We start from the raw sequence: 20,198 nt of genomic DNA, 5'->3' as shown, positions 1-20,198 counted from the left end.
TTCTTTATATTAATGTGGAGGAGGGAACTGCAGATGCTGATTTACACCGAAGATAGACACAAAATGCTGGAGTAACTCTGCGGGGCTGGCAGCATCTCTGGACAGAAGGAATGGGTGACGTTTCGGGTCGAGACCTTTCTTCAGACACGTTTTGTGTCCGTTTATTCTTCAAAGTAATCTGCACTGACACAACAGGAACTTTTTTAACAGCTATGTAATGGGCAGGAAGAAATACCAAGAACTCACCAGGGAAATGCCATTGTGGGATTTTTTTTGGCATTGTGAAAAAATAAACTCTGTTTATGGCACATCATAAATCATGATGCCACATAAGTTTACCTTAATAACAAAATGACTTGTAATTATATAGAGCCTTTGTGTAGTTAAATCTCTGAAGCTGCTTCCCAGCAACATACAGTATCTAAATAAAATTAGACACCAGTCCACACAAGGAGATCCTAAAACACATGGCAGGAAGGCTATTGCAGAAAAGTGACAGCGGGCATTCCAGAGTTCAAGAACTAAGCCGATGAATGCACGTCAACGGTGAGGCAAGGGATAGGTGGATAGGCAAGGAGCAAAAATGGGAAGAATTGTAGGAGGCTGCAGAGAAAGGGGGAAATCAACATAAACAAACCCAGTTATACAGGCCATTGTATGGCTGCAACAACATAGAAGCAGGTATTACTGTACTGATCCAAAACCATTGGAGAAGATAGAACTGTAAATGGAAATCAGTGGGAAGGGAGGAAAAGGAGGGTCAGAAAGAAACAGGCACCAAAGGGTTGGATGCCAACAAACAGTTATTTGGGAAAGGAAGAGGTTTAGAGGCCAGTTATAGAACAAGCCAGAATTAAGGGAACGACTTTGAGACGAAGGTGCTCAGCACAAACTAACTTGTACACTAGCTGCTGCGGAGATTCTCTATCATTGGTCACAAATCACGAGTGCTGGGCGTAGTAAGCTATCAGCACATTTGCCTCCCAACATGTGCAGCACAGAGAATGATAAATATTCTTTTATTACCATGTTAAAGGGCCTGGAGGTTAATAACTGATGGCCCCAGGAGATATCTTAATGGGCCTGTCCCACTTAGGCGATTTTTCAGGCGACTGCAAGTTGCTGGCAGTAGCCTGAAAAACCAGCAACTGGAACGGGGACTGTCAGAGTGGAACACGCACACACACATCGCTTCTCTTCCTTCACCAGCCCGTTATGCAGGCAGGGGACAGGGCAAGCGGGGGGAGCGCTGTCTGAGTGAAATTCACACGGTGCAAAGCCAATGTGATACAGACACACACCATGATGAACAGGAAGGTTGGCGCTGTAATTAAGACGGCTAAAGCAGTGTACGGTAAGTCCTTTAAAAGAGGGGGGAGGGAGAAGGAGTGGAGCCAGAGATACACGGCTGTGAAGCTCGGCGGACATTAACATTACCAGTCGGTTATCCTTGGTTCTGAAACCTACTGCTTACGTTTTTTTCACCAACGAACCAATGAAATTCACCGGTCAGCACCGACTACAACCTACGCGAACCTTTGACCTCCTGGCAACCCACAAGGACCTCCTGGCGACTCACCTACGGCACGAGAATTCTCGCTACTCTCCATGGCAGCTTCATTCTGGTTGCCGCTAATTTTTCAATATGTTGAAAAATTTGCGACGACCATGAGGCCGCGACTTGTTCCTAGAATGCAGGAACTACTCACGACCATGAAGGCAACTCCCCGGCAACCACCCGCGAACATGTGGTGAACGCAGAGTCTCCTGTAGTCGCCTATGTGGGACAGGCCCATAACCAGTTCTAGAAAGCAATTTGTAATTATTTCTACTGGGATTCTCGGAGTGAAACCCATTAGAATAGAACTGGTAATTCAACTAGTAATTATGGTTGGTATGCTTTGTAACATTATATGTTGCATCTCTTTATAAATATTGTTTCTAATCATACATACAAGATGTCGTGAATTTCTTACCCCCTTTTCTGCTAGCAGCTTGCTGGATTGCTCCAAGTACTGGCCAGCTTCATACCAGATGTCAGGATGATGCCCCAAGACCAGAAGACATTGCTCGTAGGCAAACATAACTACAAGAAGACATGTACACATGCTTAGACTCCAATCATGTGGTTACATTTCACAAAGAGACATTAGCTAACTTGCAAGCATTTACAAATGTCTGTTACTTCCAGAAATTATTTTTAAAGAAAAGAACTCTAAATTGAAAGAATATCCAGTTTATACCGTTCCTTGTTAAGTCTTTCTAAGAAATTCCATACTGCTTTATATACAATTGAATGCTCTCAAAACATAACAATAACTTACGTAAGCTATTCAGTGCAATAAAACATCCCAAGATATTTCAAGGAAGCATTATGACCCTGAACCAAAAAAAGGGATGACCGAATTTAATCCCTATTTGGACAGATGACCAAAAGCTCAGGTGGGTTTTAAGAAGCAACTTAAAGGAAGATAGAGCAAGAAAGGTTTAGACGAGGAATTACAAAGTTAAGTGCAGTGATCATTTGCTGTTTTATGTGCAGCAAAATCATTCTGATGGCAATTACCTGAACAAGCAGTTAATCTCTCTTTGGAATTCTTTTGCACAACACAAAAATATTCTTCTATGAACACTTCAGCACTGGTTGTTAATTAGCCTCACCTCGTTTAGTGATTAGTGTTTGGTCTTCTGTGCGAAGTGGGTTACTTTTTTCCCACTGGATATACTTCTTCCACATCTCCACCTGCTGTGCTTCCTGAGGACTGTTCTGTGGTGGGACTGATGGTGCATTCCGGTCCAGACCTTTCATGACCGTCTCATATTCCTGCAGGCAAGGCAAGTAAGTAAGTGGTCCATTGCTCTGATGCAGAGTGTATTTTAGTATAGAGTTACAGCGTGGAAACAGGCCCTTCTGCCCACCGAGTCCGCGCTGACCAGTGATCCCGGCACACTAATGCTATCTTACCGAGAACAATTATACCCAAGCCAACTAACCTACAAACCTCTATGTCTTTGCAGTGTGGGAGGAAATCGGAGATCCGACAAAAAACCCACACAAGTCATGGGGAGAATGTATAAACTCCGTACAGACAAGCACCCGTAGTCAGGATCAAACCCAGGTCTCTAGCCCAGTAAGGCAGCAACTCTACCACTCCCCCATCGAGTCACCTACAGATAAATGCGAGACCCTTGCATTTTAAATTTGACTACATTTGCACACAGTAAGATGAGGATACTTACCTTTGCCACTCTTCGAGCATTCATGTAATCCCTACTCCGATCTTCAATCATTTTCTTGGCAAGGTGGACATTAATGCCCTGTGGAAGAAGGAAGAAAAACTCTTTATTTTCATCATTTGCACCATATCTAAAATTATACTTCAATATCACACTGGACATTTACTGACCAAATTGCCAAGCTAACTGCCGCGTTCTGCAGCCTCCTGTTACCACTGTTGCAACAAATCATTATTACGGAGGCTGCAAGCTTATGTAATACAATGACTCCATTATTAAAACAATTTCCTTTAATATAATGTTTCTAATATGATGTAATGTCATATATTTTATTAAGTATTAACATGAGCTATTTTCTTTATGTCAATCTCATCCATTTAAAACAGTGCAAATAATTTGGGGAATCCTGCGAACATTTGCGTCGTGCTAAATTACCACTGGAGGTGGATAGATAGGAGCTGGACATTTTTTATCTTTACTAAATGTAATTGGTACAGCATTTCAACTTTGCGGTCAGGCCGCATTTGGAGTATTGTGCGCAGTGGTGAAGAAGAGGTTTACCAGAAAGTTACCTGGATTAGAGGGTATTACTTACAAGGAATGATTGGACAAAGTTTGATTGTTTTCTCTGGAACGTCGGAGGTTGAGGAAAGACTTGATAGAAGTATATAAGATTATGAGAGGCATAGAATGGACAGTCAGAATCGCTCCAGGATGGAAATGACAAGGACAAGAAGACGTAGCTTTAAGGTGAAAGGGGCAAAGTTTAAAGTATTTTTGGAGGCCAAATGGTGGGTGCCTGGATCATGCTGCCTGGGAAATTGGCGAAGGCCGATACAATGGTGGTGCTGAAGAGTTTTTAGATAGGCAGGGAACGGAGGGATATGAAACATGTGTAGACAGAGGAGATTAGTTTAACTGGGTATCATGTTTGGAGCATTCATTGTGGGCCAAAGCCTGTTCCTGTGCTGTTAAATGTTCTATGTTTAAATGGAAAAGGTCATACATTCAGACAATCCAGAATCATTCCCCATTATAATGGCATCTCAAGGGTAATATAAGGTAATATATTCTAGGTGGACTTTTTTAAATGGTGGAGACATTTTGTTTATTTATATTAATTCTTCTTTAGAAACATCACTCATAAAAAGGAAAAATAATACATAAAAATGAGGGAAGAGCAAGAGCCTGGGGTAAACAGGTTTGCTCTTTGAAAGCCAGCATGACTTGATTGGAGGAAACAAAAAATGCTCGTGCCCAAGTAAGAAAAAAAGTTATAATTAGCAGTGAACCGTATCCTTCATTCTCTTCAGAATATTATCTGTGACTAAAAATTTTACCTCTTCATATTTGTTATAATCTCGCCATAACTGCTCAATATTTATCATAGGATTGACACAGCCTCGCTGATACACCCGACGAACCGCTGTTATCCTTTGGTTCTCTGCATAGGATCCCACAGCTTCCCTGTGAGAGGTCATGTGGAAGCATGTTAGAGTGAGCACAAGTTTTAGATCTTTCTCTCTAAATATATAAAGTAAAAATCAGAATAAATGAAGAATAATATTTGTTACTTACACTCCTTTCAAAAAGTTAATGTAATCAACCCATATCTGCAAAAGATTTTTGATAATTAAAATGGTTGCACTTCTAGTTCGCAATAATTGAAAACAATTTTTTTATAACGTTACAGAAGTAAAAATAATTACTTGGTAAGACATAATCTCCATGCCAATTTTATCCAAGGCAAAATCATATGCTTGAGCCATCTTCTCTCTGCAATAGAATTGATAAAGCTGTTACAGAACATTATTTAACATCTGAAATAAAATTGATAAAATATTAAAATTAAACCAAAGTTGCTCCAGTTCATTATTTTTTTTAGAATACTTCACTTCTTACTTGTAACTAGGAAGTTTGCCTTTAGTCTCCCGTACATAGGCCAAATAACATTTCCATAGATCAATGTGCAAAACCTTCATTAGACATCTCTGAAATAACTGAGAAAAGAGCAAAAAAAAAGTCATTTCTGTATAATGAACATTTTAAAGGGAGTAATCAACCCATATCTGCAAAAGGCAGTAATTTGCCATAGAGGGAGTGCAGAGACAGTTCACCAGACTGATTCCTGGGATGTCAGGACTGTCTTATGCAGAAAGACTGGATAGCCTTGGGTTATACTCTCTAGAATTTAGGAGATTGATAGGGGATCTTATAGAAACTTACAAAATTCTTAAGGGGTTGGACAGGCTAGATGCAGGAAGATTGTTCCCGATGTTGGGGAAGTCCAGGACAAGGGGTCACAGCTTAAGGATAAGGGGGAAATCCTTTAAAACCGAGATGAGAAGAACTTTTTTCACACAGAGAGTGGTGAATCTCTGGAACTCTCTGCCACAGAGGGTAGTTGAGGCCAGTTCATTGGCTATATTTAAGAGGGAGTTAGATGTGGCCCTTGTGGCTAAGGGGATCAGGGGGTATGGAGAGAAGGCAGGTACGGGATACTGAGTTGGATGATCAGCCATGATCATATTGAATGGCGGTGCATGCTCGAAGGGCCGAATGGCCTACTCCTGCACCTAATTTCTATGTCTATGTCTGTCTAAAGACATATTTCTTCCTATTCTTTAGATCCTCCATAAATTATTCCATGGACAAAAGGCACTGTTGCCAGGTCTCTTTGCATCACAACTCTATTTATAACATGGATTTTGCAAGGCTACTCTTAGATATAAGCCCGACTCTACTGGAGAACAGATTGGAAAATAAGCAGAGATCTGTACACTTGATTCATAAAATATAAAACTCATAAACAGGGCATTTGGCCCAGCCACTTCTTTCTAGTGCTCATAGTACAATCAAACTTCTTACATCCTTCTCATTTAACTATTATTTTAATCTCTTAGTCCCTGCATCATCATGTGCTATCACTTTAAAGCTGTTCTCAACCGTTCCTTGTGGTTGAAAGTTCATTGGGCTCTATCTATTCCTAGCTACTCTCTGCAATTTCCTGGTGGCCGACTTACATTCATATTGCTTTGTAATACAACATCGGAAACATACTTGGAATCTAATGCGTCATAATCTTCCATAACCTTTGACGCTTTATTAGGTCACCCTTTCTTTTCAAAGGAAAACTGCTTGATTCGCAGTAATAATCTTAAACCATCAAGCCTTGATTAGCAGTAATCTTCAAATATAAAACCACAGCTTTTAGCATGCTACCCGTAACTTACCTCATCATTGGGTGCCAACCTTGCTACTTTAGCAAAAACTAACTGCTGGAGGAACTCAGAAGATCAAGCAACATCTGTGAAGTCAATGGGATGGTTTATATTTCAGATTGAGACCCTTCATCAAGACTATCCTGTTGCAGTGTCTTGATTCGAAACATTGACCTTCCCTTTGCCTGTTTGACCTGCTGAGCTCCTCTTGCAATTTGTTTTTGCTCCAGATTCCACTACCTGCAGTCTCATGTCACTACCTTTTAACTTCTACTGGATTATTTGGGCTGAGATAAAAAAAATCTTTCATGGCTAATTTGCAACCCGTTTCTGTAAATGAAGAACATTTGACCTGATGTTCCACGGAACTACCATCACAATACCAACTCCTTTTTGTTTTTAAAGTGAGAATGAATAGCTGTTTTTTTCTTTACCTCAGACAAACTTCAGAAAGTCATTGATTTGTCAAGAGACATAGATAAAGTCATGTAGCGTCATGGAATGATTGATAGAGAACCGGACAAATTGCTCTAAGAACATTCATCTTACATTAATGGTTATATGCTTATTAATGTAGTCAGTTTAGTCTTGTGCTGATTATGTAGAGGAAGGCTACTGTGTTACATCTGTACACTTGATCATAGAAGGCAGTTATTAATCTACATAAACATAAAGGGATTTAATTCATATGGTTAAAAACAAATAAATGCTACAAGACATAGTGTTTGTCAGGGTATAAAAACTAAATTATTAAACATATCTTTCACTGACAGACCAACTAACTAAGCATTATTTAGATATGGCTTATTCCCCTGTGGCATGGTAACAGGGATTAAAATTGAAATTGTTTAGTTTACCTTTTCAACTTTGTCATAGTTCTTTGCCTTTATCTGTAGCAACAATAAAGAGATTCACTTATTAAATGTTCCATAAGCACATTCTCTTAAACAGACCAGTAGTTCAAGTTCCATAATATTTACAGGCATCTCACACAGAGAACTCCATGCAGTAAAATACTGGCTTAAAAGATAACATTATGCAAGAAATAGACTTTCAACCAAGATCATCCATGCTAGTGACTCAAATGAATGTGAATCAACAGTGATTGCGAGTTATTTGGTGTCATTCATACAATAGAAAGGATAAACAGTTTGTTTATTCCCTAAGGTACCTTAATAAAAAGATTTAACAGACAGATAGAGGAAAGACAAAGGAAATGATGAAATCTTAAGGGAACAAAGTAATAAAATAAAAAAAAGATACAAAGATGAAATAAAGAGATTGAAAGAGGAAAAAACTTTCTAACATTGGTTCAAAACTTACATTGTTTAACTTGTTTAATAGTTATAGTTGTACAAAAATAAAAACAGGCCCTTCAACCCATCAGATCTATACCTATCTATACTAATCCCACTTGCCTGCATCAATTGCATAACCCTTTGATTCATGTTCATTCGAGATGCCACTGAAAAGTTGTGCTGCTTCCACCATCACATCTGGCGGTTCAGTCCAAATACCAACTACTCTTCATGTGAAACATTTACTCCTCAGATCCACCTCGAGACTCTTCCCTTCCCTTAAACCGATACCCTCCAGTTGTAGACCCTCCTACCACGCGAAACAGACACTGGTTATCCATCCTATCTATACCTTGCATAATTTTATACACCTCTATCATATCTCAACCTCTTCTGCTCCAGGGAAGGCAAACGCCACCTATTCAAACTCTCCTATTACCCATGCCTGCCAATCCAGGCAACATCCATGTGAGCCTTTTTCTGGCTTAATTACATCCTTTCCCTCGAATTGTACACAAATCTCCAAGTGTGGCATAAACAACGTTCTGTACAACTACGGTGGGACATCCCAACCCTTATAGTCAATGCCTCAACTGATGAAGGCAAGTATGCCATAGGTTTTCTTCACTACCCTGTCCACCTGTGTACCACTATCAGGGAAATATCTACTTGTACCCAAAAGTCTATCTGTTCAACAACACTCTCCAGTGCCCTGCCATTTAGAATGTACGTTGTGCCCTGGTTTAACTTTCCACATTTGTTTTGAGTTAAATTAAATCTACCATTCCCTTGCCCACTTTGCCAGTTGATTCATCTCCTGTTGTAACCTTAGGCAACCTTCTTCACAGTCCACCATACTTAAAATGTTGGTGTCATTTGCAAATTTACTAATCATGCACCAACGATTTCATCCAAATCATTAATTATATATGACCAACATAAGGACAGATCACTACAGCACACCGCTGGTCACAGGGCTCTAATGTGAAAAATAACCTTCCACTATCACCCTGTCACCTTTCACCAAGCTAATTTTGTATCCAATGTGCTATCTCATCCTGAATACCATTCATTCTAAGCTTCTGGACCAGCCTAGTGTGCGAACCTCGTGAAAAGCCTTGCAAAAGTTGAGGTTAGACAATATCTGCCACCCTGCCGTCAATCCTCCTGGTCACCTCTTCAAAAGACTAGATCAAATTTTCAGGCATGATGCCCAATGTGTTTACTATCCCTAATCACTCTTTGCTTTTCCAAATGCAAATAAATCCTGTCCCTCAGAATCCCTTCCAATAGCTTTCCCACCACTGATGAAGATCCCTGGCTTATCCATTATCTTGCATCAAAGCAGTTTGAAAAATAACAATTATTAATATCTAAATGTAAGAATGCATTAAAAGAACATTAGCACGTCAGTATTGTATTCACGTGTTCTGCGACATGCCATGAAGTTCACACCAGTAAAGTACATTTCTCGTTGAAACCTCTGTCCCGATTGTGGAGGTTTGGTAAGGTTGGACTGAAAGAAAGCTGCTCCAACATTTTTGATCTGATTGCAATAGGATCCATTGAAATCCCTCAACTGGAACCATTCCAGTAAATGATTTCTGAGCTCTTTCTGGGTCTTTCACAACATTTTTTGAATCTATTGACTGAAATTTGAATGCAGTCCTTCATCTGTGTTCTACACAATTTTAAAACAGGTTCAACTTCCCAATGTCTCCATTTATGAATGCCTGGATCTCAAATGCTCAGCTGAGCACGTCCTAAAATAAAATTCAGGTTACGGTTCTTGTTGCTTCTTCCGATATCACCCAGTATGAAAATGCAGAACATTTACCACTACTGACATCCATTGAAGAATCCTGCTTTTAAATTAAAAGATGAATCAGACCGATGGTTTTAATTTCCCTTTAAGGACGGGATGGGAGTGACGGTGTCAAACAGATCAAATAATGGATGAAGGGGCATTGATGGTAATGTTAACTTTGTTTCATGGATGCCATGAAGCCCCAAGGATGCGAGCTAATTGGGAATCATATGGTTATGCAGAACTGAATGGCACCTTCTGGCTCATCGCATTCATACTGACCTTTAGGGAAGCCAAGAAGTTTCTCGGTATTGCAGACCGATAAATTTCACTACACCAATTGGTGTATGTGATAATAAATATTCTTTGTATCCTTTGAATTGGGAGAAATGAACCCATCCTAGATGTTACAGTGCCACTCAAATTGTGTAAATGCACTACAACAAATTAAATTATGCAGTTCCAATTATAAAATAAGCATATGAAAATTGGCACATAATTACAAACTCCTATCACTTTAAAAATGTCTGATTTAAAATAAACTTCACTAAGATTGAAAGAATGCCTATAATTTTTCTACTAACAGCAAATGCTTTTCAATGACTACAGGCATTTTACACTGGGTTCTCCCCAGAACAATTAGCTTCTCATGTGATCAGAATGTACAAATCCTTAAATGCTGTTTGTGGCCTTAAACTTCCAATTAGGTTAGATTAACTGCTTAGAGTTGAAATTCTGCAAAGTTTTTACATTGTCTGTAAAATACTCCCCCTGCTCTATACGGCACTGTACACAAACATCTCCATTTTGCAATTTTCTCTTCTTGAAAACTTCTCAAGACCTTTTGGTTTCCTTCTGAATTTTTCTATGACATTCATAATTAACTATGTACTTTGTTTCACTGTTGGTCATTTAATATGTTTACTGGCAGGTGTCATTGTTTTGCCTCTTTTTGAGGGTCATAACAGAATTAGAAGATTTTATCTGATGATAACTAGACTTGAGTGCTGGAGGAACTCAGCAGGTCAGGCAGCAAATGGGGAGGGAATGAGCCAGCAGCAACATTTTGGGCCGGGAATCAGTCTGAAGGATCCTGACATGAAACGTTGCCTATTCCCTCTCCAAATGCTGCCTGATCCGTTAATTTCCTCAAGCTCTTTGTGTTTTGCTCAAGATTCCAGAATCTGCAGTTTCTTGTGTCTCCAGTTAGCTATGGATATTATTGTAGGTAGGAACTGCAGATGCTGGTCTAAATCGAAGATAGACACAAAATGCTGGAGTAACTCAGCGGGACAGGCAGCTTCTCTGGATAGAAGGAAAGGGTGACGTTTCGGGTCGAGACCCTTCTTCAGACTGAGTCTGGGGAGAGGGAGATGCAGAGATAAGGAAGAGTAAGGTGTGAAAACGAGACAAAGGGGATGAGGATCAAGGAAACAGTAGAATGGATCATGTTAGCAAGGAGAAGGTAACAAACAAAGCAAACCGAGATAAAATGTAAACAAGGACAGTCAGGCTAATCAGAGAACTGGAAAGGGATGGAGAGGGAAGGCAAGGGTTACTTGAAGTTAGAGAAGTCAATATTCATACTGTCAACCTGTCTAACTATACATAGAGGTCTGGAAGATATGATATAGGCAAAATGGAGAACATGGATTTTAAAACAATCAGAGTCATGTACTGTAAACCACAATTAAAGAAGTGAGTAAGAAACTCTCCACACTCAAGCCCAGAAGAGATCGCTGCTTTATAAACAGCTCATGTTTACCGCAAGCCCACTCATTACAGATGTAGTACAATAGTCATCATTTGGGTCATGATGGGAAACCTCCATTGAATTTTCCTTCACAGATACATGAGATTGAAGAATCATCTTAGTAGTATTGATTTGAGCATTAGTGACTACCAAAGAATTACCAGAAAAGTTCTTCACCATCCTGGCACGGTCATTATATTAGCAACCTGGATTGGATTTAGTCCAAACATTGTTTACCCAGAGACAACGAAATGCAGGCACCCAGGGTAGAAGGGATACTGAGCCGTAGGGTCCCAATCTGAAATGTCGCCTGTCCATTCCTTGCCAAGACACTGCCTGACCCGCTGGGCTCCACTAGCACTTTGTGTTTTGTCCTTCAAGTAAATGGGTTAGAAGACTGTGTCAGAGGGCAGTTAAGGCATTGCTTTAGGTCTGGAATCATTCATAAGCCAGACAGGGTAAGAATGAGGTTTTTCAGGTGGGTCTTTGTGACAATCGGACTGCTTCATGGTTGTGATATCATTATTGATGCAAGCCTATTAATTAATACATATTATTTACTTCTCTAATTTCACGTTCGTTGGCTACTATGTTGAGAGTTAAATTCATGTCCCCGTAACGTGTCCAGCCTGGAAATTACTTGCCAAGTACGAGAATGACTGTTTTACTATCCACTGAACATAACAGCCACTTGCTTGTGAAAACTAAGGCAACCAGCTTCTATATTTTGATATCTCCTGCAGCTAGAGGGAGCACTGACACAGAGGTTATCTTTTCCATTATTGTCATCAGATTAGACATGAGCTGGAGAAAGTTTACGACCTCAAAAGTAATTGTTCATTGTTTTTTCATGAAGGAAATTCTTCAAAAAATCCCCATGGTACAGGGGGTTACTTTTGGAGTGAGTTCTTGTAGGTTACAAATATATGTAAAAGTAGAAGTTGGTTAGTTCTAAAGAGCTTGCAGGAAAAGAAAGCAGTAAAATGGTGCAGTGACTGCTGCTGACTCGCAGATCCAAAGACCTGGGTTTCATTCTGACCATGGGTGCTCTCTGTGTGGAATTTGCATGGTCTTCCTGTGAATGCATGTGTTTCCCCCACATGCCCCCGTTTCCTTCTATATTCCAAGATGTACTGATTGATAGGTAATTTACAATGGCCAATTTTCTCAAAAGCAGGTGAATCAAGGAGACCAGGGTCAGCAGCTGAACAGGAAATAATTGGAAGAAAGTGATTGCTCTGAGACTTGGCATAGACTCAATAGGCTAAATGGCCTTCCTGTTTGTCAGGTGCAATAAGAATATGAATAGGGTGTATTCGGATTTACATGTTAGGCTGCCTGGTGCCGATCATCAATTCTAGTCACTACACCTTTGAGGGGTAGTTGCCCAGTGGTCAGAATTGATCTAGTGGGCCAAATGGCCTGTTTCCATTCTTAATGAAACTTTATATGTAAAGATTCTAGACACTTTTCCCAGAAGATATACATGATGGTTCCATAAATTAGGAATTTCCGCTACAGGTTCAGACTGGAGAGGATCCAATTGTTCTACTTGGGGCAAACAATGGAGAACCATGTTCAAGATTGTGACTCATTTAGAAATGTTAACTAGAGTGAAGTGGTTTCCATTAGCAGACGATCACAGGTCTGGTGCATATAGATTTAATGGGATGGGGAAACAGATAGATGACACAGGGAGGAAAAATAAAACTATGCTGAAATTGGTTGCAACCTGAAACCTGCTGCCAAGAGGTCAGTGAAATTGATTCAAACATAAGTTAAAGGATAAATTACAGCCATTCTGGGACAGCCAGCTGTTATCAGGCAACTGAATCATCCAGAGTAGTGCTGAACTATCTACCTCTTTGATGCCCCTCGCACTAACCTTCATTGGACTTGCTGGCTTTACCTTGCACTAAACGTTATTCTATTATCATGTATCTATACATGATTGTAATCATGTATTATCTTTCTGCTGACTGGTTAGCATGCTACAAAGAGCTTTTCACTGTACCTCGGTACCAGTGACAATAAAATTAACTGAAACTGGGAAAAAAAAAGAATAATTTGTTGGGCTGCAAAAAATAGGATATATGGAATTAGGCAAAAGGGGTTTCCTCCTGTGATGCAACAATTTTATGACCCAAGGGATCAATAGACTTGTTCCCAATAATCAGTACAATAGATCCCCTATATCTTGTGTGTCCCCTAGACCTCATGTGTCCCTTTGACAGAAGCAGGAGGAAATGCAGAGGATTTTATTGGAGATGGAACACATTCAACACTCAAATCAAATGAAAAAAGGATTAAAATAATTTCATGTCAAAGAACTTTCATCGCCAGCTAAGTTAACAGTCCCCCCCCCACCCCCAAATGCTGCCTATGTATCTCCAAAATGTTCTTGTTTTTATCCAGGGTTCCAGCAACTGGTGTATTTTGCTTTTAGTTGAGCAACATTACTTGGAACAAGTGTGTCCAACTATTTGGCAAACCACTTTATGGAGGAATTGTTCATCATTCACCAACTATGGCCTGGATGGTGGTGAGAAAGGCCAGTTTTGTTAACATGCATGGAATCTTGGTGCTATCTGGGAACAAGATCACAATCTCCTGCTCCAAAAGGCCTTTGCACAGGTGTAGAGATGGTGAGAGAGAGTAATGCATTGGTATCTATCGCAGTCCATCCACATGGATGTACATAGAATGACTGGTGGTCTTCAGCAGTAGGAACTGGCTAGTATTGCCAACCGGCACCACACATGGTGACAGAGGGTGGGTATGGGATGGGAGTGGAGAGGCACTTGGATGCTGCCACGGTTTGGAAGTAAAACTAGAACAGGGTTCACGAAGATCCACGGACATTTTTCATTGTCACGTCTTTCTTGAATGGTTCTTTTCTTTCTGGATATCCTACATTTTCAGTCCTTTCCCCCCCAGTTTCTTTCATTTTACAGCCTTTGCTCTCCCACAGGTTTTCAAAAAAAAAAAAGGTGTGTTCTTGTTCTTTGGATTACCTCAGTGTGAAAAGCTTATTATTTATCATTTCTTGTTGCCCATCAAGTTGTTTCTCAGCCCTTTAACCGTCCCCCTTCATGTTGAGAGTTTGTTGTTTTCTATTTTATTTTGTTTTGCATTTTAATCTTCAGATGTGAGAAAAAGTTAAACCACTACCGTGGCATTTTACGTTTGGATGCGAGATCTTCAATGTAACCACACTGTTTCATTTAATTCCATATTTAGTAAGTAATTGGGTTTGACAGTCCAAAGTAGTCAAGTTCAAAGTATGTCAGGATGAATAGATGTCAGAGTATATCAGAATAGTTCAGCTTAGGATGGTTTCTCTCTCAATTTTGTGAAATCTGCTGCCATTATCAGTTTACAAATAAAGAAAGATACAGCACTGCAAGCATGCAAACATGACCCACTCTACCTACTCAATTTTATTAAATAATTCTTTGTGAAAATTTCACTTAAGAAAAAATATAAAACAAACTTATTTCATATAGCATCTTTCATGTCCTTAGGAGCACTAACTGCGCTTCATGGGCGGTAAATACTCTGAAAAGTGTGCTAACATAAGAAAATAGGGCAGCTCATTTACTCACAGCAAGTTTCCTCACATACTAATGTATTAATGAATAGATTATATATTTAGTGATGTGAATTAGGGACAAACATTGGCTAAGATGCTGAAGAACACTGATCCTGCTGTACAGAAACAGATGTTCTAACATTTCATTGGAGAACAGCACTTCTCTCAGCCTTGAGCAAATGGAGCCACTTGAACACCTTTCCAACACAGAAGAAAACACTGGCAATGTTCTTCAATGCAATGTCATCACAGTGAGAGTGGTCACACCATCTGAACATGGTGCCTCACACAATGGAGACCACTATCTGTTTGAAAATTAGTCATAGTCTGCTTTTTAAGAGGACAGCAATCTGGAGGATGCTTCGTAAGTTTCAATTATTTCCTTTTGCCTATGGATAGAGGCTAATTGGAATATAAGATTGAGCCATAGATCAGTGATTAACAACAACTGTCTCTTCTCATAGAATTAATTGCACAGCAGGTGGCCGTTCATTCTATTACGTCTATGCTATTAAAATAATCTATCAAGGCTTAATATACATCTGTGTATCAAGTGTCATTTAAGTATATTAATATGATGAGGGTTTTTGCCTCTACCATCCCTTCACGCAATGGGTAATAATTCCCCACCACTGAGTAAAAACATTTTTCTCAACTTTCTTCTAATCCTTCTCCCAAACACTTTTATTTCAATTCCCCAAGTTAGTAACCTATCCATTGAGGAAATATTTCATTGTTCATATTTACTGTTTTGGATTCTCTGAACAAATCTCACATTTGGTTCACCTGTTCCAAAGGGGATGACCTCACTCTAGGCAATTCACACATGACTATCATTTTCCAGCCCCTCCCCTCCAATCCACAATATCTCCCCAGTAATGGTGACAAAGTTTTCGAAATGAAATGAAATGAAATGTGAGGAATTTCAAAAAGTGTAATGGTCTAACCAATTTTACAGACAAAACTCAATTCTGCTGGGTTCAGCCAACAGCTCAATTTCCTTCCTCCGTCTATCTCTGGACCACAGCTCCTGCTGGTGTCTCCCTGTGAGTCCCACTGTTTGATTACTTGCCCATGCCCCCTGGGCAGGTTTTGCGCCCTTGCCAATCTGAACCTGCTTTGCTAGCTAACTGAATGGTTCAGAGAGGTGGTGGGGAGTTGATAGCTATGTCAATGGAGAAGTCAGCTCAAACAAAAGAAAATGCTGGGGCAAGGGCTGAATTCAAGAGCTGCTGGCTGAGCTGCAAAGAAGCTGTAGGTAAATGTACATTGAAGCTTAGGAATAGTTCGAGAAATCTAGACCTGCTATCATTTGTCGTGGGACTGGGACAGAATCTATTAGGTCGCACAGTCCTGACCACATAGTGGGGGTCACTCTACCTCAGCATCTGCTTAGTGCTACTACATCTGTCCTGTAACATACTGACCAGAGCTATGCAAAGTTCTCTTGCTGTGACCGAACTAGGATTTCTAGCATAGCTTTCTAGGGTTTCAAACAGCCTTCATTTTTGTCACTCAGTTAATTTACGACCCAATATAATAATTTCCCTTGGATCCCCATGAATTTTATTGAGCACTGGGGATTATTATAGGGACTAGAGGGCTCGAGTTATAAGGTTAACTAGATATGCTGGGACTGTTTCCCTGGAACTAAGGTGCCTGAGGGTTAACATTATAGAGATTTCTAAAATCATTTGGTGGATTAAGATAGATTGCCAGTTATTTTCTTTCCATGGGAGAGGCCCTCTGGCCCACCGAATCCACACCGACCAGTGATCCCCACACACGAGCACTATCCTACACACACTAGGGACAATTTACATTTTTATACCAAGCAAATGAGCCTATACGTCTTTGGAATGTTGGGTACGGGGGACCGAAGATCTCGGAGAACACCCACGCAGGTCACGGGAGAACGTACAAACTAGTCAGACAAGCACCCGCAGTCAGTATCGAATCCGGGTCTCTGGCGCTGTAGGGCAGTAGCTCTATCGCTAAGCCACCATGCCGCCCTATTGAGATCATCAAAACTGCCCTCCTGCCCCTTTACTTGCTCGCCAAAAGAATCAATTGTTGTTCGAGCTTCCCTTAACAAATCCATGTTACGCTTGAAACCCTGTGATTTTCTAAACAATGATTTAGTAACTCAGAATATTTTCTAACACTTTGTAGCACTGATATTACATTGACAAGTCCATAATAATCTTCTTTATCTCTTTTAACCTTTAAAAACAGTCCCATATTGTCTTCCAGCCCTCTAGAAGCTTGGAATTTCTATTAGATACCTTATTGTATGGTAACTGATAATGATTTGGCAATATCTTTCATATTAGCAGCCTTATAGACCAGTAGACCTGTGGCATAAATGTAATTCCTTATTGCATCACGAAATGTAAGAATAGAAAAACAACTTTAATGTACACAGCTTATTTTCACTAAGTAAATCATCTGAGTTACTTCACAGTAGTGTTATCAAACTGAAAAAAAAACAATGCCAGATCTTAGAGATATATCAGAGATCCAAACGGTTGGAGATAAGAAAAGGAGTATATTCAAAGGGAGAAAAGAGAATAAACGGTGGTTAAACAGGGAAATTTTAGAGTTTATAGGTTTGGTAGCTGAAGGTACTAGGGCAAAGAAAGGAGCAATTGCAAATCAGCAAGTGGCCAGAAATTGAGGAATGGTGATATCCTAGAGTTATAGGGTAACAGCAATTAGGCGGCAACAAGACCATAAAAGGATTAAAAACCAAGATGATAATTAAAAACAAAGCCATGCTTAAGAGGAATTGATACAAGCCTGAAAGTACAGGATTGATGGGTGAAAAAGACCTAGTTAGTTAGACTTGCTCAGCAGTTTTGGAACAAAGATATTTTGGAGGGGTTGAACAGATGAGTTGGAATGGAAGTGCTCAAAATTAAAAAATCTGCTTGACTTCAATATAGAAACATAGAAAGTAGGTGCGAGAGCAGACCACCAGGTCCATCGAGCCCGCACCGCCATTCGCTCATGGCTGAACACTAAACAGACACACTTACCCACAAACAGTAGACACAAGACACAGAACACAAGACACTACCCTCCCCTTTATACCGCTATCACCCCTCTCCACCCCAAGAACCTCGTGATCTCCTGGGGGAGCAAAAAACCGGATAAAAACCCAGGTCCAATTCGGGAAAAAAATCCGGGAAATTCCTCTCCGACCCCAATCTAGGCGATCGACACTTGTCCAGGAGATCACTCAGGTCTTACTATACTAACCATACCTAGGTCCATATCCCTGCCCTCTCCCCGTAGCCCCTTATCCCCTTGGCAGCTAAAAAACCATCTATTTTAGTCTTAAATATATTTAAAGTTTCTGCTTCCACTGCTCCCTGGGGCAGTGAATTCCATAAATTAACCACCCTCTGGGTGAAGAAGTTCTTCCTCATCTCAGTTTTAAAAGAGCCCCCCCTTATTCTGCAACTATGTCCCCTAGTTCTAGTTTCCCCGATCATTGGGAAAATCCTCGGTGCATCCACCCGATGAAGGCCCCTCACGATCTTATATGTTTCAATGAGATCGCCTCTCATTCTTTCCTCATATGTCAATCCCCTCATTGCAGGAATTAATCTTGTAAACCTTCGCTGCACTGCCTCCAGGGCTAGTACATCCTTTCTTAAGTATGGACCCCAGAACTGTACACAGTATTCCAAATGTGGTCTCACTAATACTGTGTACAGCTGCAGCAAGACCTCCGTGTTTTTATACTCAATCCCCCTAGCAATAAAGGCCAAAACTCCATTGGCCTTCCTGATTGCTTGCTGCACCTGCATACTAACTTTCAGTGATTCATGTACTAATACCCCTAGATCCCTTTGCGTTGCATTACAACGCAGCTCCTCCTCATTTAGAAAATAACTTGCCCTATCATTTTTTTTTCCCCAAAGTGAATGACTTCACATTTATTAGTATTAAATTTCATCTGCCAAGTTGTTGCCCACTCACCTAGCTTATCTATATCCTTTTGCAGACTCTTCCTATCCTCCTCATCCCCTACTTTTCCTCCCATTTTTGTATCGTCCGCAAATTTTGATATATTACACTTGGTTCCCTCCTCCAAATCATTTATATAAATTGTGAACAACTGGGGTCCCAGCACCGACCCTTGCGGAACCCCGCTAGTTACCGGTTGCCATCCCGAGTATGAACCATTTATCCCCTCTCTCTGCTTCCTATTTGTTAGCCAATCCTCTACCCATGCTAATACATTACCCCCAATCCCATAATTTTTTATTTTTAGCAATAGTCTCTTATGTGGCACCTTGTCAAAAGCCTTTTGGAAGTCCAAGTATACCACATCCACCGGTTCCCCTTTATCCACCCGGGTTGTTACTTCCTCAAAGAATTCGAGCAGATTCGTTAAACAGGACTTCCCCTTCACAAAACCATGTTGGTTCTGTCCGATGAAGTCATGTTTATCCAAGTGCCCCGTTAGTGTTTCTTTAATAATTGTCTCTAACATTTTACCCACCACCGATGTTAGACTAACCGGTCTATAGTTACCCGCCTTCTGTTTACTTATCGATGCAAAAACGTTTTTTTTAAGTAAGTGTTTGAATGCAGTGAATATAATTCTCTCATTAGAATTATGCAGAACTCTATGTTAAACACGGAGAAAAGCATTTATTCAACATTCAAAGTGATAAATCACAGCCCTTGTAAATACTTTATTTTAAAATAACCTGCATTTCAAATATTTTTGAGACAACAGCAATATACATATTAAAAAGTATTTTTTTTTTTTTAATGGCCAGATAGCTTAAATACGATCTAACAAAGATTTGGCCTTTATGCACCAAAATGTAACATTTTCACAACATTTCGCAGCATGGCTAGATTATTAATAGCAAAGATCAAACTGATAGCAGAACTCAGCAAGTTAGGCAGCGTCTGTGGTGGGAAATGGACAGTTGCAAACCCATCCTCTCAAGTCCAAAGGAAGAGTCTTGACTTGAAACATTAACTGTCCATTTCCAGCCACAAGATGCTGCCTGACCTACTGAATTTCTCCAAGTTTTTTTTGCTCCATGTTTCAGCATCCGCATATTCCTATGCCTCCAAAAAGCTCAAATTTACATCAAAATGTATGATATTTCTTGATTCCATTGGAGAAGGTTGAAACCAGCACAGCCAATGGAGGAGAGCTGAAATCACTGACACCTACATGAAAAAATCTGAATACACGAGTTTCATGGAATAACAATGGCAAATGCAGATAGCTAATGCAAAATCTGGGCCATAACATTTC

The 20,198-nt window shown here is 40.1% G+C and overlaps 1 protein-coding gene across 1 annotated transcript in view; it reads right to left on the bottom strand.

Annotated features, from left to right (window-relative positions):
* The window catches only part of cstf3 (cleavage stimulation factor, 3' pre-RNA, subunit 3), an 86,006-nt gene that overhangs the window by 13,359 nt on the left and 52,449 nt on the right, over nt 1-20,198 (bottom strand). The window contains exons 4-11 of the mRNA XM_055649228.1: nt 7,316-7,348; nt 5,140-5,237; nt 4,947-5,013; nt 4,816-4,850; nt 4,578-4,704; nt 3,241-3,318; nt 2,662-2,824; nt 1,977-2,086 (exon numbers count right to left, since the gene is read on the bottom strand). Coding sequence (XP_055505203.1) covers nt 1,977-2,086; nt 2,662-2,824; nt 3,241-3,318; nt 4,578-4,704; nt 4,816-4,850; nt 4,947-5,013; nt 5,140-5,237; nt 7,316-7,348 — 711 coding nt within the window. The remainder of the gene's footprint in view (nt 1-1,976; nt 2,087-2,661; nt 2,825-3,240; nt 3,319-4,577; nt 4,705-4,815; nt 4,851-4,946; nt 5,014-5,139; nt 5,238-7,315; nt 7,349-20,198) is intronic.

Source organism: Leucoraja erinacea, chromosome 18, assembly GCF_028641065.1.
Source record: "Leucoraja erinacea ecotype New England chromosome 18, Leri_hhj_1, whole genome shotgun sequence".
Lineage (NCBI taxonomy): Eukaryota > Metazoa > Chordata > Chondrichthyes > Rajiformes > Rajidae > Leucoraja > Leucoraja erinaceus.
The sequence above is the reverse complement of the archived record's forward strand: the minus strand, read 5'-3'. Positions and strand labels throughout refer to the sequence as shown.